This window comes from Mastigoproctus giganteus, chromosome 8 (genome assembly GCF_048544385.1).
Source record: "Mastigoproctus giganteus isolate SK-2022 chromosome 8, ASM4854438v1, whole genome shotgun sequence".
NCBI lineage: Eukaryota > Metazoa > Arthropoda > Arachnida > Uropygi > Thelyphonidae > Mastigoproctus > Mastigoproctus giganteus.
In genome coordinates this window covers 158,274,893-158,293,558 of record NC_143582.1, presented here as the reverse complement: position 1 = coordinate 158,293,558, position 18,666 = coordinate 158,274,893, and the positions used below count along the sequence as shown (strand labels likewise).

At 37.2% G+C, this 18,666-nt stretch overlaps 1 protein-coding gene across 1 annotated transcript in view; it reads left to right on the top strand.

The window, feature by feature from the left end:
- The window catches only part of LOC150081954 (E3 ubiquitin-protein ligase SHPRH), a 504,999-nt gene that overhangs the window by 44,784 nt on the left and 441,549 nt on the right, over positions 1 to 18,666 (top strand). The window contains exon 4 of the mRNA XM_090380382.1: positions 10,960 to 11,107. Within this exon, the coding sequence (XP_090236508.1) occupies positions 10,960 to 11,107 (148 nt within the window). The remainder of the gene's footprint in view (positions 1 to 10,959; positions 11,108 to 18,666) is intronic.

Here is an 18,666-nt window from a genome sequence, read left to right as displayed (position 1 = left end):
GAGTCTCTCCACTCGCTTTCTCGTAGACGCACTGTTTCTGCTGCATGCCTCTTCTACAGATACTTCCATGGGCACTGTTCTTCTGAATTGGCTTCTATAATTCCCTCTCTCTCTCTCTTTCAAAACAGTCCGAACACGTGCCACCACCAGCCAACATCCATTTACTGTCCAACTTCAAACCCACAGAACCAACTTTTCATCTTCCTTATTTATTCATTCAACTGCCGTTTTCTGGAACAACCTTCCTTCATACGTATTTCCTGAAAATTACAATCTACAGAAGTTCAAGTCCAATATCAACAAATATCTTCTTTCGTCTTCTCAACCTCCAACCCAAGCACGGTACTAAGTACTATAGGTTATAATACCTCTCGTGTTTGGGGTTCTCATAAAAAAAAAAAAAAAAAAAAAAACACACATTCGTCAGCTTCGTACAAAGTGTACGAGAGGGCTTAACATCCTCCGCTCTCTCTCTTCTACCTCTTGGGGTGCAGACCGATGCACTCTACTTACATCTATACCATGCACTTGTACTCTCAAAATTAGATTATGGGTCTCAGGTGTATGCATCTGCCAGAAATAGCGCTGTTCGTTGGCTTGACCCCATCCATCACCAAGCCATTCGTATCGCTACTGGTGCATTCAGAACATCACCTGTCCAAAGTCTGTATGTCGAAGCAAATGAACCATCCTTGTCGCTTCGACGAATGCAGTTGTCTCTACAATATGCCTTCAAGCTGAAGTCCCTGCTGGACCATCCCACGTGGACATCCGTTTTTGAGCCACGGTGGGAAAATCTTTATAACACACAACGGACCGCCAATTGCCCATTCGGTATTCGTGTTCAAGAGCTACTCAAAGAGCTTAACATCTCGGTAGACAAGGTTGCTCGATCACCAAAGGAGCCCCTTCCACCCTGGCATGCACAAACACCAGCATGTGACTTCTCGCTCAAGATTGCGACGAAGTCTAATACTCCAATTTCTGTCTACCTTTAGCTCTATTCACAACACCGTGCAGAACATTCTGACTTCTTGCCAGTTTACACAGATGGCTCGAAGTCAGAATCGTATGTGGGATCTGCTGCTGTCTTTCCAAATAATACCACATCAGAGCAGATACCCCTTGACTGCAGCATTTACACTGCAGAGCTGCATGCCATAGAGTTAGCTCTAGATCACATAAGAAAACACCGTTACCAACGGTGTATTATATATGCCGATTCAATGAGTGCACTACAGGCTTTATCAGCGATGTCACACACTAATCATCCAATCCTGTCCTGAATTCAGCAGATAATATACAACCTCTCTGTAAGTGGATTCGATATCCGCTTCTGCTGGATCCCCAGTCACATCGGGATTAGAGGAAATGATTTGGCAGCCAAATCGGCAGCCCTGAGGGATAATCTTGACCTGTTAGTCCCCTATACAGACTACAGGCAAGTGATCCGTAGTAACCTACAATCTCAGTGGCAAGATTCGTGGCATCGACTGATTACTACAAACAAACTATGTCGAATTAAGCCTGTGATCCATCCTTGGCGGTCCAGCTTACGCAGGGATTGCAAAGAGGAAGTTGTTCTTGCTCTGCTCCGCATAGGACACTGTCATATCACACACTCCTTTTCCTGAGGGCTGATGACCCTCCTATGTGCGAGCAGTGTGACACCATTTTATCGGTTCAACATTTTTTATGTGACTGTACCGCTTTTAGAAATGTTCGTTTTACCGCTTTTAACCATCTCACTGAGCCGTATACACTCAGTCAGATTTTATCCGACAATGACCATGTGTCTGCTATTTTTAGTTTCCTAAAAACAGTAAAGCTTTTTACTCATATTTAAAAAAATCTTATTATTTTAAGATTTACTATTGTTACTTATTTACAGATATTTGTCTTTTACAGTTTATAATTGTTTTATACCCTGACTTAGTGACCTAATTCATTAGGTCACTGAATGTTTTATAAAGTTTTGGCACATTATAGCCTAAGTTGCTGATGCGCCAATAAAACTCAGCTAACCAACCAACCAACCCATCAGAATTCAGCGTGCTCAACCCATTCAAAGCCTTATACACCTCAATCAGATCACCTTGCAGGTGCCTAGTCTCCAGCTGTTGCAATTTGCAGAACTAAAGCCTCTCTTGGTAAGAGGATCTCTTCATTCCCCTCACCAATCTTGTTGCCATTCTCTGTACTTTCTCAAGCAAATCTACATCCTTCCTAAAATGAGGCCTTCAGACCTGTACACACAGTAGCGGATTAAGGATAGTTGGGGCCCCTAGGCAAATTATATTTGGGGGCCCCCCCAAAAAATAATAATAAAAAAAAAGAATAAAAATAAATAAAAGTTAGGTGGCAAATAAATGAAATTTTGTACTTTTGAATTTTTTGCTTAAATTTTCGCTTAAATTAATCAAGATTTTTATGATGTTTACTGAAAACATTAATCTATTTTAGAACACTATAGGAAAATGTCTAGGCTTGGGGCTCCCTAGGCATGTGCCTCACTGCCTTAATGGGTAATCTGCCACTGTGTACACAGTACTCAAGGCTTGGCCTGACCATTGCACCTCCTTTTCCCTTCTAGAAAAATTCCTGTATATCATTGACAGTAGCCCATGACCTGCTCTGGCAGCCTGTCTGCATTGCTCAGTAAACTTCATATCTGACTGCACAATGACTCCCAGGTCTTTTTCATTTTCTACCACCCTAAGTGTAGTACCACACAGTTGGTATGTTCCTCTGTGGTTACTTCTACCCATATGCAGTACTTTGCATGTGTCAATGTTAAACTTGAGTTGCCACCTCTCAGTCCATTTGCTCAACTTTTCTTGATCCTGTTGCAGTAGCATACTTTCATTGGTGTCTTTAACAACCTTGCCAACCCTTGTATCATCTGCAAACTTCGACACTAAGCCTGATACACCTTCCTTAATATCATTGATAAATATACAAAACAACAATGGACCCAACACCGAACCCTGTGTGACTCCACTAATAACATTAGTCCACAAAGAGCAGTGCCCATTGATTACCACCCTCTGTCTTCTCCCACTCAACCATCCTTTTATCCATTGTAGCAACTTACCCTTAATACCATTCTGCTCCAATTTGTACAGTAGTTTTCCATGCGCAACAGTGTCAAAAGCTTTCTCAAAATCCAAGTATATGATATCAAAATTATTTTTTTCATCATCTAGTTCCTTTTTAAACACATCATAATATCCAATCAGATTTGTCAGACAAGACTGTCCCTTAACAAACCCATCATCAACAATTTCTTCTCTTACAAGATATCATTGATGAGTTACATGATATCATCAGAGAAAATAATAAAATTGAAGACCGTATCACTGCTACTTTTGAATTAGATGTTGCTAATATGATTTAATATTGATTCAATTGATCAAAATAATCAAAAGCCTATAGTTTTTGATGATTTTGTTACTGAAAGGAATCAGGATAATAATTAATGTATTCATTAGAGGCAGAAGGAGAAATGCATCTGTGATTTATTTAACACAGAGCTATTATGCAGTACTTAAATATATGACTTCAGTGTAATTATTTTGCTTTCCTAATATAAGAATAATAAATAAGATTAGAAATGAACGTGCTGCAATTGAACTGAATAGTAAAGAGTTCATAAAATTATTTACTGCAGCTGTTAAAAAAACTGCATAATTTCTTTTTTATTGATGAGGTTACTGGTGTGAATAAATTTACATAAGAAATGAACAGTTTAAGTAAGTTAGTTACTACATTTAGATTAAAAACTAGTAATGGTGAAAGAGGACTTCCTGGTATAGGTTTTAAGATCAAAATGGTAGTTTTAATATTGATAATCAGCAACTGAAGAAAGTAAAAGATCCTGAGCACGATATGGATTTGACCACTAAAAAATATGTAGTTGAAAGTGTTACTCATGTTATAGAAAGAATGCAGAATGAAAAATTTACTTAGTTAATCTTAAAGAAGATAATCAAAAATTAAATAGTGAACTAAAGAGCTATAATTTAACTATAAATAAAAACATTGATAGTACAGTGACTTCTTAATTTACATGAGGATTACATTCCAGAATGCCTCACACAATTTAAATTTGCACGTGATGTAAATAATCTCCAAAAAAAAAAAAAAAAAAAAAAAAAAAAAAATGCAATAATAGGCCTATGAGAGTAACTCTCACATCTAGCTAATTTACCCCTACTGGTACATACTATTCATTTTCTTTGGTTGGAAGACTGGGCAACCAAAGAGATTCATTCATCTTTATTGATTTAGTTTTTTTTTTTCTGTGTGTTTTTTTTTTTTTTTTTTATGGTAAGAAAAAACATGGTCACTATAATCAACATATGCAGTACAATGCAAACAACAGTTCAGAAGGAGAGAGAGAGATGGAGTGGCCTTAGGCAGATTGATGAGAGGGATCGTCACAGTCAGATTCCATTCCCTTGGATTCATACCAGGGTGTTACACTAATCCGGGAGGTGGCTGGACTTGACTGCTCTCTTGAGTGCTTGAAAAGGAATCCACAGTTAGTTGCTTTGCACGTTGCCTCTTCTCATGCAACAACTCATAGTAGCAACAAAGTTTTAGCATAACTTTACATTGCACTTTAGCACTTTGTTCAAAATTAGGGTCGTTGTCAGCTAGCAGATTTAGGCCTTCATGTATAAGATTTAATTATTTCGATATTCCTTTTACTTCTTTGACCTCTGGGCTGTCGCTCACTGCTGCCTCCTCCTCTTGAATATGATGCTGCTCCAGTGCAAACAGATCTTCATTTGACAATTCTTGATGATGCAAATCAATTAAATCATTGATTTAATTGATTTGTATATTCCATTCCCTTTGTATATTCTATTTCTTTGTATATTTCTTTGTATTCTATTTCTTTGTATATTTGTATATTCCATTCCATTTGTATATTCTATTCCATTCCAAGGCAGAATTCCTTCTGCCTTGAAATACACTTCCAATTCTGGTTGTAACTGAGATCCAAGATAACTTCTGAAAATAACAACAGTCATCCACCCTTTAGGGCTTGTGTATTATGACATGTCATACATGTCTAAGGGCATGAGAGTTTTGATAGCGGTAATTGCACATTACATATTAGCAATGAACAGAAGTGTTAGTTGATCTTTTGCCACCTTAAAGCCAGGCACAGTCTTTTCAGCAATGTAGATATAAGTGCAATCAGGCATTTTTTTCCAATATAAATCTGTTTTGTCGAGGTTGAATATCTGTTTGGGTATGTACTCCCCCCCTCTCATGGCGCTTTCTGTAAATATGGTTGCTACACGTTATTTTAAATTCATATAATTTAAACATGCATAAAGTAAGAAGTCACTGTATAAAGCTGAGTATTGATTCATATATCAGAGAAGACAGTGAGAAATTAAAAATTTTAAATAATGACATAGAGTAATAAAGAATCTCTTATAAAAGAAATTGACAATGTGCAATCAAAACTTGAAACATACATTGTGCTGCCACTTTATTAAGTACATCTATCCTAGTAGCATGTTGAGTCTCCTTTAGCCTTCAAAACAGCCTGAATTCGTCTAGGCATGAATTGAACAAGATGCTGAAAACATGTAGGAATGCAGTACCAGACAGACATGAGTGTGTCATGCAGTTCTTTGAGATTCAACGGAGGTGTAGGTCTGCAGCGAACAGCCTTTTCCCACTCATCCCAAAGATGTTCAATAGGATCGAGATCTATGGACTGAGCGGGCCACTGCAGCAAAGAAAAGTCATTGTTACATTCCTGGAACCATTCCATAGTGATTTGGGCTTTGTGCACCGGTGCATTATCCTGCTGGAAGTAACCATCTGACTGAGGATAAATTGTCAACATGAATGGATGCACTTGGTCAGCAACGATGTTTAGGTACGATGTGGCATTAAGACGTGACTCTATGGGTATCAATGGATCCAACGTGTGCCAAGAAAACAGGCTGCCATAGCCTAGTGGTCAGGCGCGCGGGTGCATAAGTACACGTGTCTTGAGTGACCGGGGTTCAAGCCCGTGACTGCTGAATACGGTGCTGTTTCTTGTATTCTGTCTATCTTGTGAACTCTTCTGACCGTTTGGTCGTCCCGGAGTATAAACAGAAAATTTATTTATTTATTTATTTATTCCCCACACCATAACACTGCCCCACCACCTTGCACAGTAGTCGCAGGACATGACGGGTCCATGGATTCATGTTGTTTTCACCAAATTCTGAGCCTTCCATGCACCAGGAACTTTGACTCGTCAGACCAAGAAACTGTTTTCCAATCCTTGATAGTCCAGTGCTGGTGTTGCTGTGCCCACAGGAGGCATGCTCTCTTGTTCTTCATTGATAACAAATGATGTGACCATCGGCTGTTGTAGCCCATTTGCGACAAAGTGCGACTAGTGGTTCGTTGCGATATTTTGTCCTGCGCACCAAGGTTGTATTCTGATGTGATGTGCGACATTGTGGCCCGTCTGTTTGCTTGCACATTTCTAGCCATCCTCCTGACTTCTCTCACCAACAAGCGATTTTCTTCCACAGGAGTGCCGTTGACAGGATGTTTTCTGTTCATTGCACCATTCTAGATACACTTTTGAAAGTGTGGTGCATGAAAAGTTCAGGAGAACTGCTGTTTCAGAGAAGCTTTGTGCAGCACGTCTTGCACCTACTACCATGCCATGTTCGAAGTCCTTTAGTCACTCCTTTTCCCCATTCTTGCTACGGTTTGTACGCTAAATTGATACTAGAAAGGTTGTTCTGCTGCATTTATATCTATCTACAACTATGGTCATACGACTTGTAGCATTGTGGGACAAACCATTTGTGTGCACAGCAGGAGTGCACTTAATAAAGTGGCAGCACGGTGTATATTGAATCAAACAGCAAAAAAGTATATTCACTATATACTGATATCGATAAAAAAGTACAGGTGTTGAACTACAAAATAATAATAATCTTGAGAACAACATAAAAGCATTAGACCATTAAGAAACTTTAGCTTAGACTGAATTTAAAATGGAGAATGTGTTAACTCTTAAAAATGATATTACAATGCAAATAGAGAAAAAAATATATATATGTATATCCTGAGAATCCCAGTGATGCAGCAAATAAAGCATTTGTTGAATATGCATATATCAGATGTTTTTAATTCAAGGAATAAAAGAATAAAGTAGCTAACCCTCAAGATGATGATGCCGTTAATAAAGCTTATGTTGTCAAATAAAATTTAGTGCACAAAATGTTGAATTATCTGTTTATAGTGGGTCTTATGAAGCAATGGGGAAATGAGAATTTACATATCTGATTCTAAGTCTGATAAAAATGCAGTAAATCTACAATACCTGAAAACATATTCTATCCCATTCTATGCACTTATTAAGAACATTAACCACAGAAAATAAATTTTTACAAAATGTTATATCAGGAGAAACTGTTAACTTGTTATGGGAATGTGGTAATGTCTAGTTATCTAATATAACGAATAATAAAAGGAGTGTTTGGTTAGTTTCTAATTCAGAGAAATCACTCACATTTTCATAATTTTTCAGAAATCAAATGGGTTTGAAAATCAAAAACAATTTGATTTTTCAATTTAGATTCTAAGATTTCTGATCATTATGTTGAGGTGTCAGGAAAAAGATATTCGTACGAAGAATTTAGAATAAATTATGAAGAAAATGAGTATGTAAGATTAACAAGTTTTTTTAGCTGCAGGAATAAAAAATATGTGTTGTTGATGAAGGCATAAATTGTTGATTATTTTCAGTTCAAAAACATACCCAATAATACATTTTGATGTCAGTAAACACTCAAATTATATAAACATCAAATCTCTAGAAGTTTTATTTCAGTGGAAATTTAAAAAATCAATGAAAATTATTGAATGTACTGTTTAATTTTATTTGAAAATGAAGGAAAATTTCAATTATTGGATAAAAAGACAGTCATTATTTAAGTGAAAAAAATAGTTATTAAATGAAAATTCCTGAAGATTATACTTTTAAAGGTAATACTGTAAAATGGGATGAAGTATCTAGAGATCCTACTTTCTCTGAACAGTTAGCTAGATAATTTAAGGATTATCTCAATTGGAATATTATTACTAAAGAACGAAAACTCTCAGAAAGCTTTAGAGAAGAATTTCGTGAAAAGATTGACTGGAGTAAATGTAAACATCAAGCTATCTATGAAGAGTTTATTAAAGAACATTCAAATAAGTTAAACTGGGAATCTATTTTAGAGTTCAAAGATTATCTTGAGGAATTTATTTGGGAATTCGAAAAGAAATTAAACATGAAAAAAAAAACCCAGTTTCAAATACTTAGTAGTATTTGTATTCTTGAATTTTCTGAAGAACTAGATATGCAGATTATAATTAAATATCAACAGTTATCAGAAGATGTCATTGGCAGTTACTAAACAAATTAGCATTAGTAGAGGCATATGATGCAAGAAAGCAAACTTATACAGTATCAGCAAAAAAAAAAAAAAAAACCTTCCCATTTCACCTATTCATTCACTCCAAAGGTTTGTCCTGCTCTTCCTTGAATTTATTTGGTTTGTCCAGTTCTTTTTTCCAGTTCAGTTTATTTTTTAAGATTTGTCCAGTTCTTCCTTGAATTTATTTAAGCTATCAACTTCCACAATGACAGACGAAGGTTATTCCAGCAGTTAACCACCCATTGGCTAAAGGCAAATTTCTGCATATCTATTCTACAACTGCCATTCCTCAATTTGAATTTATGCCGCCTCAAGTTCGTAATCTGAGTAAGAGGAAGAATCCCATCAGCACTGATCTTGCGCAAACCATTAGTAGTAGTAGTAGTAGTAGTAGTGGCACATGATGCAAGAAAGCAAGTGTAGGAGCTTATGCAGCATCAGCCAAAAAAAAAAAAAAAAATCACACCATTCCCTCCAAATGCCTGTCCAGTTCCTCCTTAAATTTATTTAACCTATCAACTTCCACAACGACAGATGGAAGTTTGTTCCAGCAATTAACCACCCGCTGGCTAAAGGCAAATTTCCGCACATCTATTCTACATCTGTCCTTTCTTAATTTGAACTTATGTCCCCGTAGGTTGGTAATCTGAACAAGTGGAAGGATCCCATCAGAATTCAGCGTGCTCAACCCATTCAAGGCCTTATAGACCTCAATCAGATCACCGCGCAGGTGCCTAGTCTCCAGCCACTGAAATTTGCCATTCAAGCCCTTATACACCTCAGTCAGATCACTTCGCAGGTGCCTAATCTCCAGATGCTGAAATTTGCAGAACTTAAGCATTTCTTTGTAAGAGCAACTTTTTATTGCCCTTCTCTGAACTCATTCCAGCAGCTCTACATCCTTCCTAAAATGTGGCCTCCAGACCTGTATGCAGTAATCAAGGTGTGGCCTGACCATTGCCTTATATAAAGGGATAATCATCTCCTTATCCCTGCTAGCAAAATTGCTGCTTATCATTGACAAGACCCCATGAGCTGCTCTGGCAGCTTGTCTGAACTGCCCAGAAAACTTCATATCTGACTGCACAATTACCCCTAGTTCTTTTTCACTCTCTGCTACCCTGAGTGCAGTACTGCACAGTTGATACATTACTCTGTGGTTACTGCTACCCACGTGCAATACTCTGCATTTGTCAATGTTAAGTATTAGACTGGAAACAGCAAAGTACCGATGTTTTAAATCGTTCATTAAGCAATGAATTCATGAATGAAAATTATAAAAGGTTAGTTTTATATATGCTAGCAAAATTATGTATGAAATAAAACAGCCTGAAAAAAATTGACTATTAAATGGCAGAAATTCTTAATCATCATCATCAGCCATTTTCAATGCACTGCAGGATGAAGGCCTCTCCAGCAACTTTTCAGTTCCTTCTGTTTTGAGCACTGGCCATCCATTTACTACCCAAAAACTCAAGAATTTCATCTATCCATCTCCCCCTTTGTCTTCCAGGAAATTCTTAATACAAAGCTACAAATCCTTCTTACTAAAAAAATAACTGATTTAAGAATAGACTTTGAATATAATGTAAACAAATTTAAAACTTAAAAAAGATACCAGCATTCATCTCATAGTAGAAGTTATAAGGAAAGAAATTTATATGCCATGAAAGTTTAGTCAAGCCTTATCTGATAATGATATTAAAAATTTTAATTTAAAATTAATTTACCTTGGGTTACAAAATAATACTGAACATATATTTGATTTTGATTATAGAAAATAGTTTTAAAAAAATATTTATTCTAACATGTTATTTATTAAAAAGAGAGACTTTTTAGTCATTTTTCGCTTAAACCTATGTTATTTTCTTAAAAGAATATAATTTAAATTTTTTTGAATTTTGTAGATTATTTTAGAAAAATGAAAAATTTTAAGGGAAGGGGAGATATTTTTAAGGAGAGGTAATTTTTTTGCATTGGTAAGTGTGCATTTGTGCTAGAACCTACATTTTGTATACTACTCACACACCTTGAAATTTTCTGATATTGTTATTTTTAAGAAGTTGGGAAAATATGCATTATGTGCAGTATACCTCAGCATTCAGTTTTTCAAATTATTAATTTTTAATCCCGCAATCCCTGCGTCTTCCATCTCCTCCTAATTGAGTAACCTTGAATATTTTTCTTGGTGATTCCCTTCTACTACTTCTCTGTCTCTCTCTCTCTCTTGGGGTAATTCAGAAAATTTTTTTTTTTTTTTGGCTGGTGCAGCATAAGCCTCAGGTTTCCTTGCACCACATGGCTAATAATTATTATTATTTTGACCACATTCTTTTATCACTTGAAATTACTAGATAATGATGTAGAGACACATTCCTCTTTCTTTTTATGCATGGAATCTCAGGGCAGAACTATCAGTATGTGTTACTGTAGTCAATATGAGATATTGTATTTGTATTTCATTTACTACTTACCATATGGTGAAACTGGCTCTTCATAGTTTTACTAGGAAGAAACCTTTTGTAAGACCAAAGCTTCCAGGAGGCATTTTAGCTGATGAAATGGGATTAGGAAAAACAGTGGAATTACTGGCTTGTATACTTTTACATCCAAGGTTTTCTGATGACAGAATCACAAGTCTGGAAAGGGTATGTAATTAATTTCAATGCAATACCATTATTAAGAAATTCACTTTATTTTATGTAATACTATTATTAAGAAATTCACTTGCATATCACCTTCCAGTAATTGAAACAGTAATTTCTTTTTGAGTACAGGTAGGTCCCGTTTTATGATGGTCCATTTTATGACTTTTTTACATTAACGACTGTTTCAAAATATTACCTGAGAAAATTGAAAATAACAAAAAAATCACAACTCAGTAACATGTTGCAGCAATGCCTGCAAGTCCAAACACGCACTAGGCATTTCTTTTGTTTTTCGTGGTGCATTGTGGGTGGAATGATAGCCAAGTCAAGAGTTGTTATTATTAATAGCCATATGGTGCAAGGAAGCCTGAGGCTTATGGAAAAAAAAAATTTCTGAATTACCCCAAGAGAGAGAGAGAGAGAGAGAGAGAGAGAGAGAGAGAGAGAAGTAGTAGAAGGGAATCACCAAGAAAAATATTCAAGGTTACTCAGTTACTCAATTCCCAAGTTACCCTGAGAGAGAGAGAGAGAGAGAGAGAGAGTCAAAAGTAGAAGGGAATCACCAAGAAAGAGAAGAATGATGATATCCAGCTCAGGACCCTGGGTGTGCCAAGCCCATACTCACCAGATGTGAGCCCCTGGGGTTCTTTGTTTACTTTCAGTGTGCCATGTTTGTTTCATTGTGAATTTTCCCTCAATTGTTAATGGGTTACACAGTGTTATTTCTCATCAATAATAATTTTTGTGTAACAATGAGTTCTAAGCGTAGGGCAGTTTCTGTGCAGGGGGGGGGGGGCCCAAAAAGAGTGTAAAACACTAACAATTAAGAAGAAAATGGATGTGATCGTCACATGGAGTCTGGTGAGCATCGGTCGGATGCGTGTAAGGCATTGAGTTTAGCACCTTCTACTATATCAACGATTATGAACAATGTTGATAAAATAAAGTGCACACACACAGGGATAACAAGTGTGTCATCCTCCAGAACAACTTATTGGTGCAGTGAGACAAGGGAAAAAATGGAGAAATTGTTAGTGTTGTGGGTTGATGATATGAACCAAAATAACATTCCTGTTACACAGGTGGTGATTCTGGACAAGGCAAAGTCGTTATTTGATGAAATATGTGAGGAGTCTGGTAGCACTGAAACATTTACGGCCAGCAAAGGGTAGTTTCATCAGTTTAAAAACTATTGTAAAATTCACAATGTGAAAATGTCTTGTGAGGCTGCTAGTGCTGATGTTGCAGTGGTTGAAGAGTATCCTTTCGAATTTAAACACTTAATAGACAAAGGCAACTACCACCCTGATTTAGTTTTTAATGTGGACTAAATGGGTAGTGGAGTCATCACTTGAGTAAATACGTACTCAAGTGATGACTTCATGGGACCAAAGTAAAATTTTATTTTATTAATTATTTTATATATAAGTATAAATAAAACATGTGCATTAAATGTTTAAAATATTTAATTATTTATAAAGAATAGAAATATTAGTGCATACTTGGAAAAATTTTGGGAATTTTGGAACCTATCTCATTCAATTGCATTATAATTTGGTCTTTTTTAGGACTTTTCATTTTACGACCCTGTTTTGCTGGAACTTAACCATGTCATAAAACGGGTCCTACCTGTATATTTAATTTTTTTTGTTTCTGCCCTTTAGCAGGAGGTTTCGAGCTTTTTCTTGCTTTATGTAAGATTACTTAAATCCTTGGAATAAACAGGCACCAGGACTGAAAGATTGAGCCATAGGACCTTCTGAGTCACTCAATTTTTCTCTTTCATACTAGTGAAAGATGGCCAGGTTATTGGGATAAATTTTTGTAGGTCTCAGAAAGTGTTATCATTTCTGAAAAAAAAAAAAAATATATAATCAAGTCTCCGATGATTGCTGGATTTAATTTTATGATTAGTCCTCTCTTATATCAGTAACCAAGTGAGCACTATTTCTGGCAATCTTTTATTTCTTAAAGTTAGCAAAGGTTCAGCCAATACCAAAAACCAAACCATACAGCAAGGTAATTTTTCTCCTGACTTGCATGGTTTATTGTAGACCTGCATGAGTAGTGTTCCTTTTGTTATATTATCAGTGAGCACTGAGGGTACACAAAAAAAAGTTTTGCTTTTTTTATGACTGGCAAAAAGTATTTATATAAACACTTTTTTGCTAGTCAACATTTACCATTCTAATATTAGTCTATTAGTCTATAATGGGTGAATTTAACTTTCCACCTGTTGACTTCTCTTTGGGTCATTCACACACTAGGAAGACTTTCGTGGATTTATTGGATGGCCCTTTTGTTTTGCAGCATATTAGAGTGGCATCAAATGGAAGGAATTTTCTTGATATGGTTAAGTGAAGGGATTCTTTATGGATTAAGAATCTTCATGTAAAAGATCCCCTGGTTTACAGTGAGGACATTGTAATGATATGGGATTTACTTGAAGTGATAACTGGGGCCAAAGCTAAAGGGATGTGCTTTTGATTTTGTTAGGGGTTTCTAGAGTGTTGTCAGACAGTTTTTAATTTCTATGTAGTGGGATCAGCTGATGATGTTTCAAATTTTTTGAAACTTTTGAAAAATTTCAAATTTTTGAAATTATATTTCAAACATTTGTATTTTTTTTTTTTTTTGATACATTAATACAGTAAACCCTCTATTTAACGGACTAATAGGGGAGAAGGGGTGTTCGTTAATGCTGAAAGTCTGTTAAATCGAATGTAACCTGGGGAGGCATTTTTTATTGTTCTTAATGTAAAAAAAAAGCTTTAATACAATATAAAATTATTAAATTTAATAAAGAATATGTAATATTCTGTTGTAAATATAAAATGCTGCAATTTGGCCTTTGATTTACAGATATCAGAAACAGTTTGTTTTTTCACGGCATAAATTTCACAAACTCGTGCTACTGAGATGCCCTGTTCTAATTTCTCAATTAGCTCTAATTTCTGTGCCACATTTAAGTTCACACACTTACTTTTAACTCCTATCACTTGATGCCATTTTAAGTTGCAAAATTATTTAATAAATAGTCATAATTCAGAAATCACAGAAACACTCTGTATACAACCTGACCGCACGATAGCTTGAGGCAGAACGAGACTGAAACAAAGCGTGTCGCTAGGTCTGCAGTTTAGTGTCCCGAGTTGCGTTCATATCTGTAATCTGGAAAAATAGCTATTTGAACACGTTTTCAGAAAGAATAAAAAACAATTTCCTGAATTTGATTATAAAAATAAAAGTAATTATCAAAACAATAATGGAAATAGGTAATTATTATTAATTTATTAATTAATTTATTTATTTCGTATGATGTGATCAATACACGAAGGAACCAGTTTTTTCTTGCTTCCTTCGTGTATCGTGGCCGGGATATCCAACCAACCGGTTGGTTCGGCACCATCGTGATATCCAGCCCGAGACGGGAATCGAACCCGCGACCTTTGGGTTTCCAGGCAGGCACTTTACCTACCTGGCTAGCCTGGTCGGCAATTTTTAATTAATAATAACACTGAAGTTTTGTATAACTTAAAAAAATAATATGGTTGAGATTAATATGTACATTACTGTATTATTATTTGTCTGGTCCGTTAATTCCGAAATCCATTGTATTGAAGTCTGTTAAATTGAGGGTTTACTGTAAATTTATTATTTTATCATGCAAAACTTTTGTCATAGATATTATTTGTTAATACTGGAAATAATATTTTTCAAAGCATGGCCATGCTACTTTTATATCTTATATATGTGTTAATATTTATATCCCCACCCCACAAATGAAACCCCTGGACACTAACGATGACTCCAAAGTCCAATGCATGGCCTGATGCCCCATCGGTCCTTGAGGTTGTCACAGACATACTCTCAGATATGCCAGACAAGCTGTACTTGCTACCTGGGAGTCTAAAACGCTGATGGAACTGATATTCGGGTGACACTCAAGTCAACTGGACCCAATTTCGGTGAAGTCCGGACGGTCTGTGACAGCCAAATCCTCTGCTTGCACCTTCATGATGGTGGGACTGTTTGTAATCCTGGGTATAACCTCCATGCACAAGTACATGGTGGGTGACCACCCAGGTGTGAACCAACGTAAGCAGGGGTTGAGGTGTGGCGCCCACACCACATGGAGGAACGCCGTCCCTCTATGTTACCAGGCAGTACTAGGTGGTAGATGACTCTCATCAACCGGTGAAATACCACCACTTTGCTTATTGGAAGCTTGAAGTGGTGGAACCCATGTTTAGTCTCTAGAGCTAAGTTCCGGTCAACCCTTCCCTATCTCTTCCATCATGCAGTATGATTGATGACTTTTGAGGTTATGATGAACGTCGTGGCGAGATCCAATATTCCTTACATTTCGAGGGTACAGCTCTAAAACGGTGTTCGCAGGCCGGCCGCTAGTTAGTACACCGGACTGAACCTATTGGTAACTCTCTAGGAAGCTTCCGGATCAGCTAGTGTATAATCTTGCTACCTCTACTCTGCCAGATAGTGACTTGAGGGAGTCAGAGTAGTGTGTATGCGGGGAGCATTGTCGAGGCCACATTATGTCAAGGATCTGGGTATATTCTTACCACATGTACGCCATATCCAAAAATTTTATTACTTCATACAGCATGTCCCACCTACTTTTTCTTCCTATTGAATACACCATGGATTGTCAAACTAATAGAGCAAGCTTATCTGCGAAAAGATCTAAACCTCCCAAGGACTTCCTAATTCATTTCACAAATATACGTGGTCTCAATTCTAATCTCAATGATGTCCATTTCCACTTGCAGTCTGCCAAACCCCATGTACTTTTTCTGACAGAATCTCAGTTATCGGTTGACTCATCTACTGCTCATCTCAGATGCCCAAATTATTCGCTGTATGATTCCTTTCGCCTCAAAGGTGGTACTTGTGCATATGTCCGTTCTGATATTCCCTGTCAGAGACTTGGCAATTTGGAATCTCCTCTCTCTTTGATCTTCTCTGGCTTAAAATCTCTCTACCTCATTGTGTCAAATTTATCTGTTGTCTCTACTGTTCTCCCAACTCCACTAATCACTTGGCAATCCTCTCTTTACAACTTGACTTTCTCCAGTCCAACTTTCCTAACAGTGAAGTAATTTTCCTTGGTGATTTTAATGTTCACAACTCCAGCTGACTTCCGTTTTCTAGTCACACCAACCCAGCAGGTCGAGATGCTGACGCTTTTGCAGTTACTAATGACTTGGCACAGATTGTTCATTTACCTACAAGAATACCGGACAATCCTAATCATACAGCCAATACGCTTGATCTTTTTCTCACAAACAACCCTTCTAAGCACACGGTCGAAGTGAGAGGTCCTTTAGGCACTTCAGATCACAACTTGGTAATTGTCTCTTCTCCAATGGAACCTTTATCTCATGGCTATTCCCGACCACGTGTTGTTTGGCATTAGAAGAATGCAAAATGGGATGACCTGCGAGACTTCTTTTCTTCTTTTCCTTGGTCGGATTACTGTTTTAAAACTTCTGATGTCAACGTTTGCTCAGATCGTGTCAGTGAAATTATTCTTGCAGGAATGGAATCCCTTATCCCACACTCCACTTTAAAATCTCGTCCTTTATCTAAACCTTGGTTTTCCAATAAATGTGCTAAGGCCGTCCAAGAGAAGAATGTTGCATATCGTAATTGGCTTGTTTCTAATTCTTCAGTTTCATTTTCTGCCTACACCAAAGCTTGCAACAGTTGTAAAGCAGTTATTAATCAGTCCAAACTAGAGTTTGAACAGGCTAAGAGTAGAAAACTTGCTTCTTGCCCTAATGGTAGCCGAGCATTCTGGTCTCTTGCCAAAGCTATTGGCCGCAACTTTTGCCCATCTTTGCTCCCACCTCTGTCCAAACCAGATGGTTCTGTTGCCACTTCAGCCAAGGATAAAGCTGACCTGCTAGCATCCCATTTTTCTTCCAGCTCATGTATTAATGATCTTGGTAAAACACCTCCCACCATTCCCAACACGCTCCATTCAATGCCTCCTGTGGTCTTCCGTCAAAAGGATAGAAGGATTTTGATGAATCTTGATGCTAAGAAAGCTCCAGGTCCTGATGGTATTTCTCCACTTGTTCTCAAAACCTGTGCTCCTGAACTTACTCCTATTCTTTGCCGCCTTTTTTCGCTTTCTTATTCCAAAGGTGTTTTTCCTTCTGCTTGGAAATTTGCTCATATCCAGCCAGTCCTAAAAAGTGTGAAAAATCCCTCCCATCCAATTATCGTCCCATTGCAATTACTTCTACCCTTTCTAAAGTAATGGAGAAATCAATTAACCGCCAACTCTTAAGCTACCTAGAAACCTTCCGTCTGATCAACGATCGCCAGTATGGATTCCGTCAGTGTCGATCCACTGGTGATATTCTGGCTTATGTTACCCATTTATGGACTAATTCAATGGAAAGGTTCAGTGAAACACAAGTAGTTGCTCATGACATCTCAAAGGCTTTTGATTGTGTTTGGCATAAAGGTCTTCTAAACAAGCTTCCATCTTATGGTTTACCAACTGTTTTTAGTAATTGGTTATCCAGTTTTCTCTCTGATCGCTCACTGAGGGTGATGGTAGATGGCTCTCTGTCTTCTAACTTCTCCACTAATGCCGGCGTCCCCCAAGGTTCAGTTCTTTCCCCCACTCTTTTCCTCGTATATCAATGACCTTCTTCCATTGACTGGAAATCCTATCCATAGTTTTGCCGATGATAGCAAATTGCATTCAACTTTCCATTTTGAGAAACATTGTCCTGCTCAATCACCTTCAACTTCTCGAAAATCTTCTACCAATTCCTTAAATGCCGATCTTCAGGTAATTCTCCAGTGGGGCAAAGACAACTTAGTTGATTTCAACTCTTCTAAAACTCAGTCTTGTCTTATATCTCGCAAAAAGGATTCTTCTGCTCCTATGCTTATCTTTAGTGACACTCCGATTTCTAGGCAAGTGATATATGTCTTTTGGGGATTACCCTGACTTCTAATCTCTCTTGGCACAAGCACATTACAAATATTGCTTCCTCTGCATCTAAAAAACTTGGTTTTCTCTTTCGCTCTCGGCGTTACTTTTCTTCCAAACAGCTGCTCACTCTGTATAAATCGCAAATTCGCCCTGCCATGGAATATTGTTCCCACATCTGGGGTGGTGCCCCCAAAACCTCTCTCAGGCTTCTTGATTCCATTCAGAAGAGGGCAGTTAGGTTAATTAATGATTCATCTGTAACAGAGTCTCTCCACTTGCTTTCTCATAGAAGCACTGTTTCTGCTGCATGCCTCTTCTACAGATACTTCCATGGGCACTGTTCTTCTGAATTGGATTCTATAATTCCTGCTCTCTCTTTCAAAACAGTCCGAACACGTGCCGCCACCAGCCATCATCCATTTACTGTCCAACTTCAAACCCACAGAACCAACTTTTCATCTTCCTCATTTATTCATTCAACTTCCGTTTTCTGGAACGACCTTCCTTCATACGTATTTCCTGCAAATTACAATCTACAGAAGTTCAAGTCCAATGTCAACAAATATCTTCTTTCGTCTCCTTA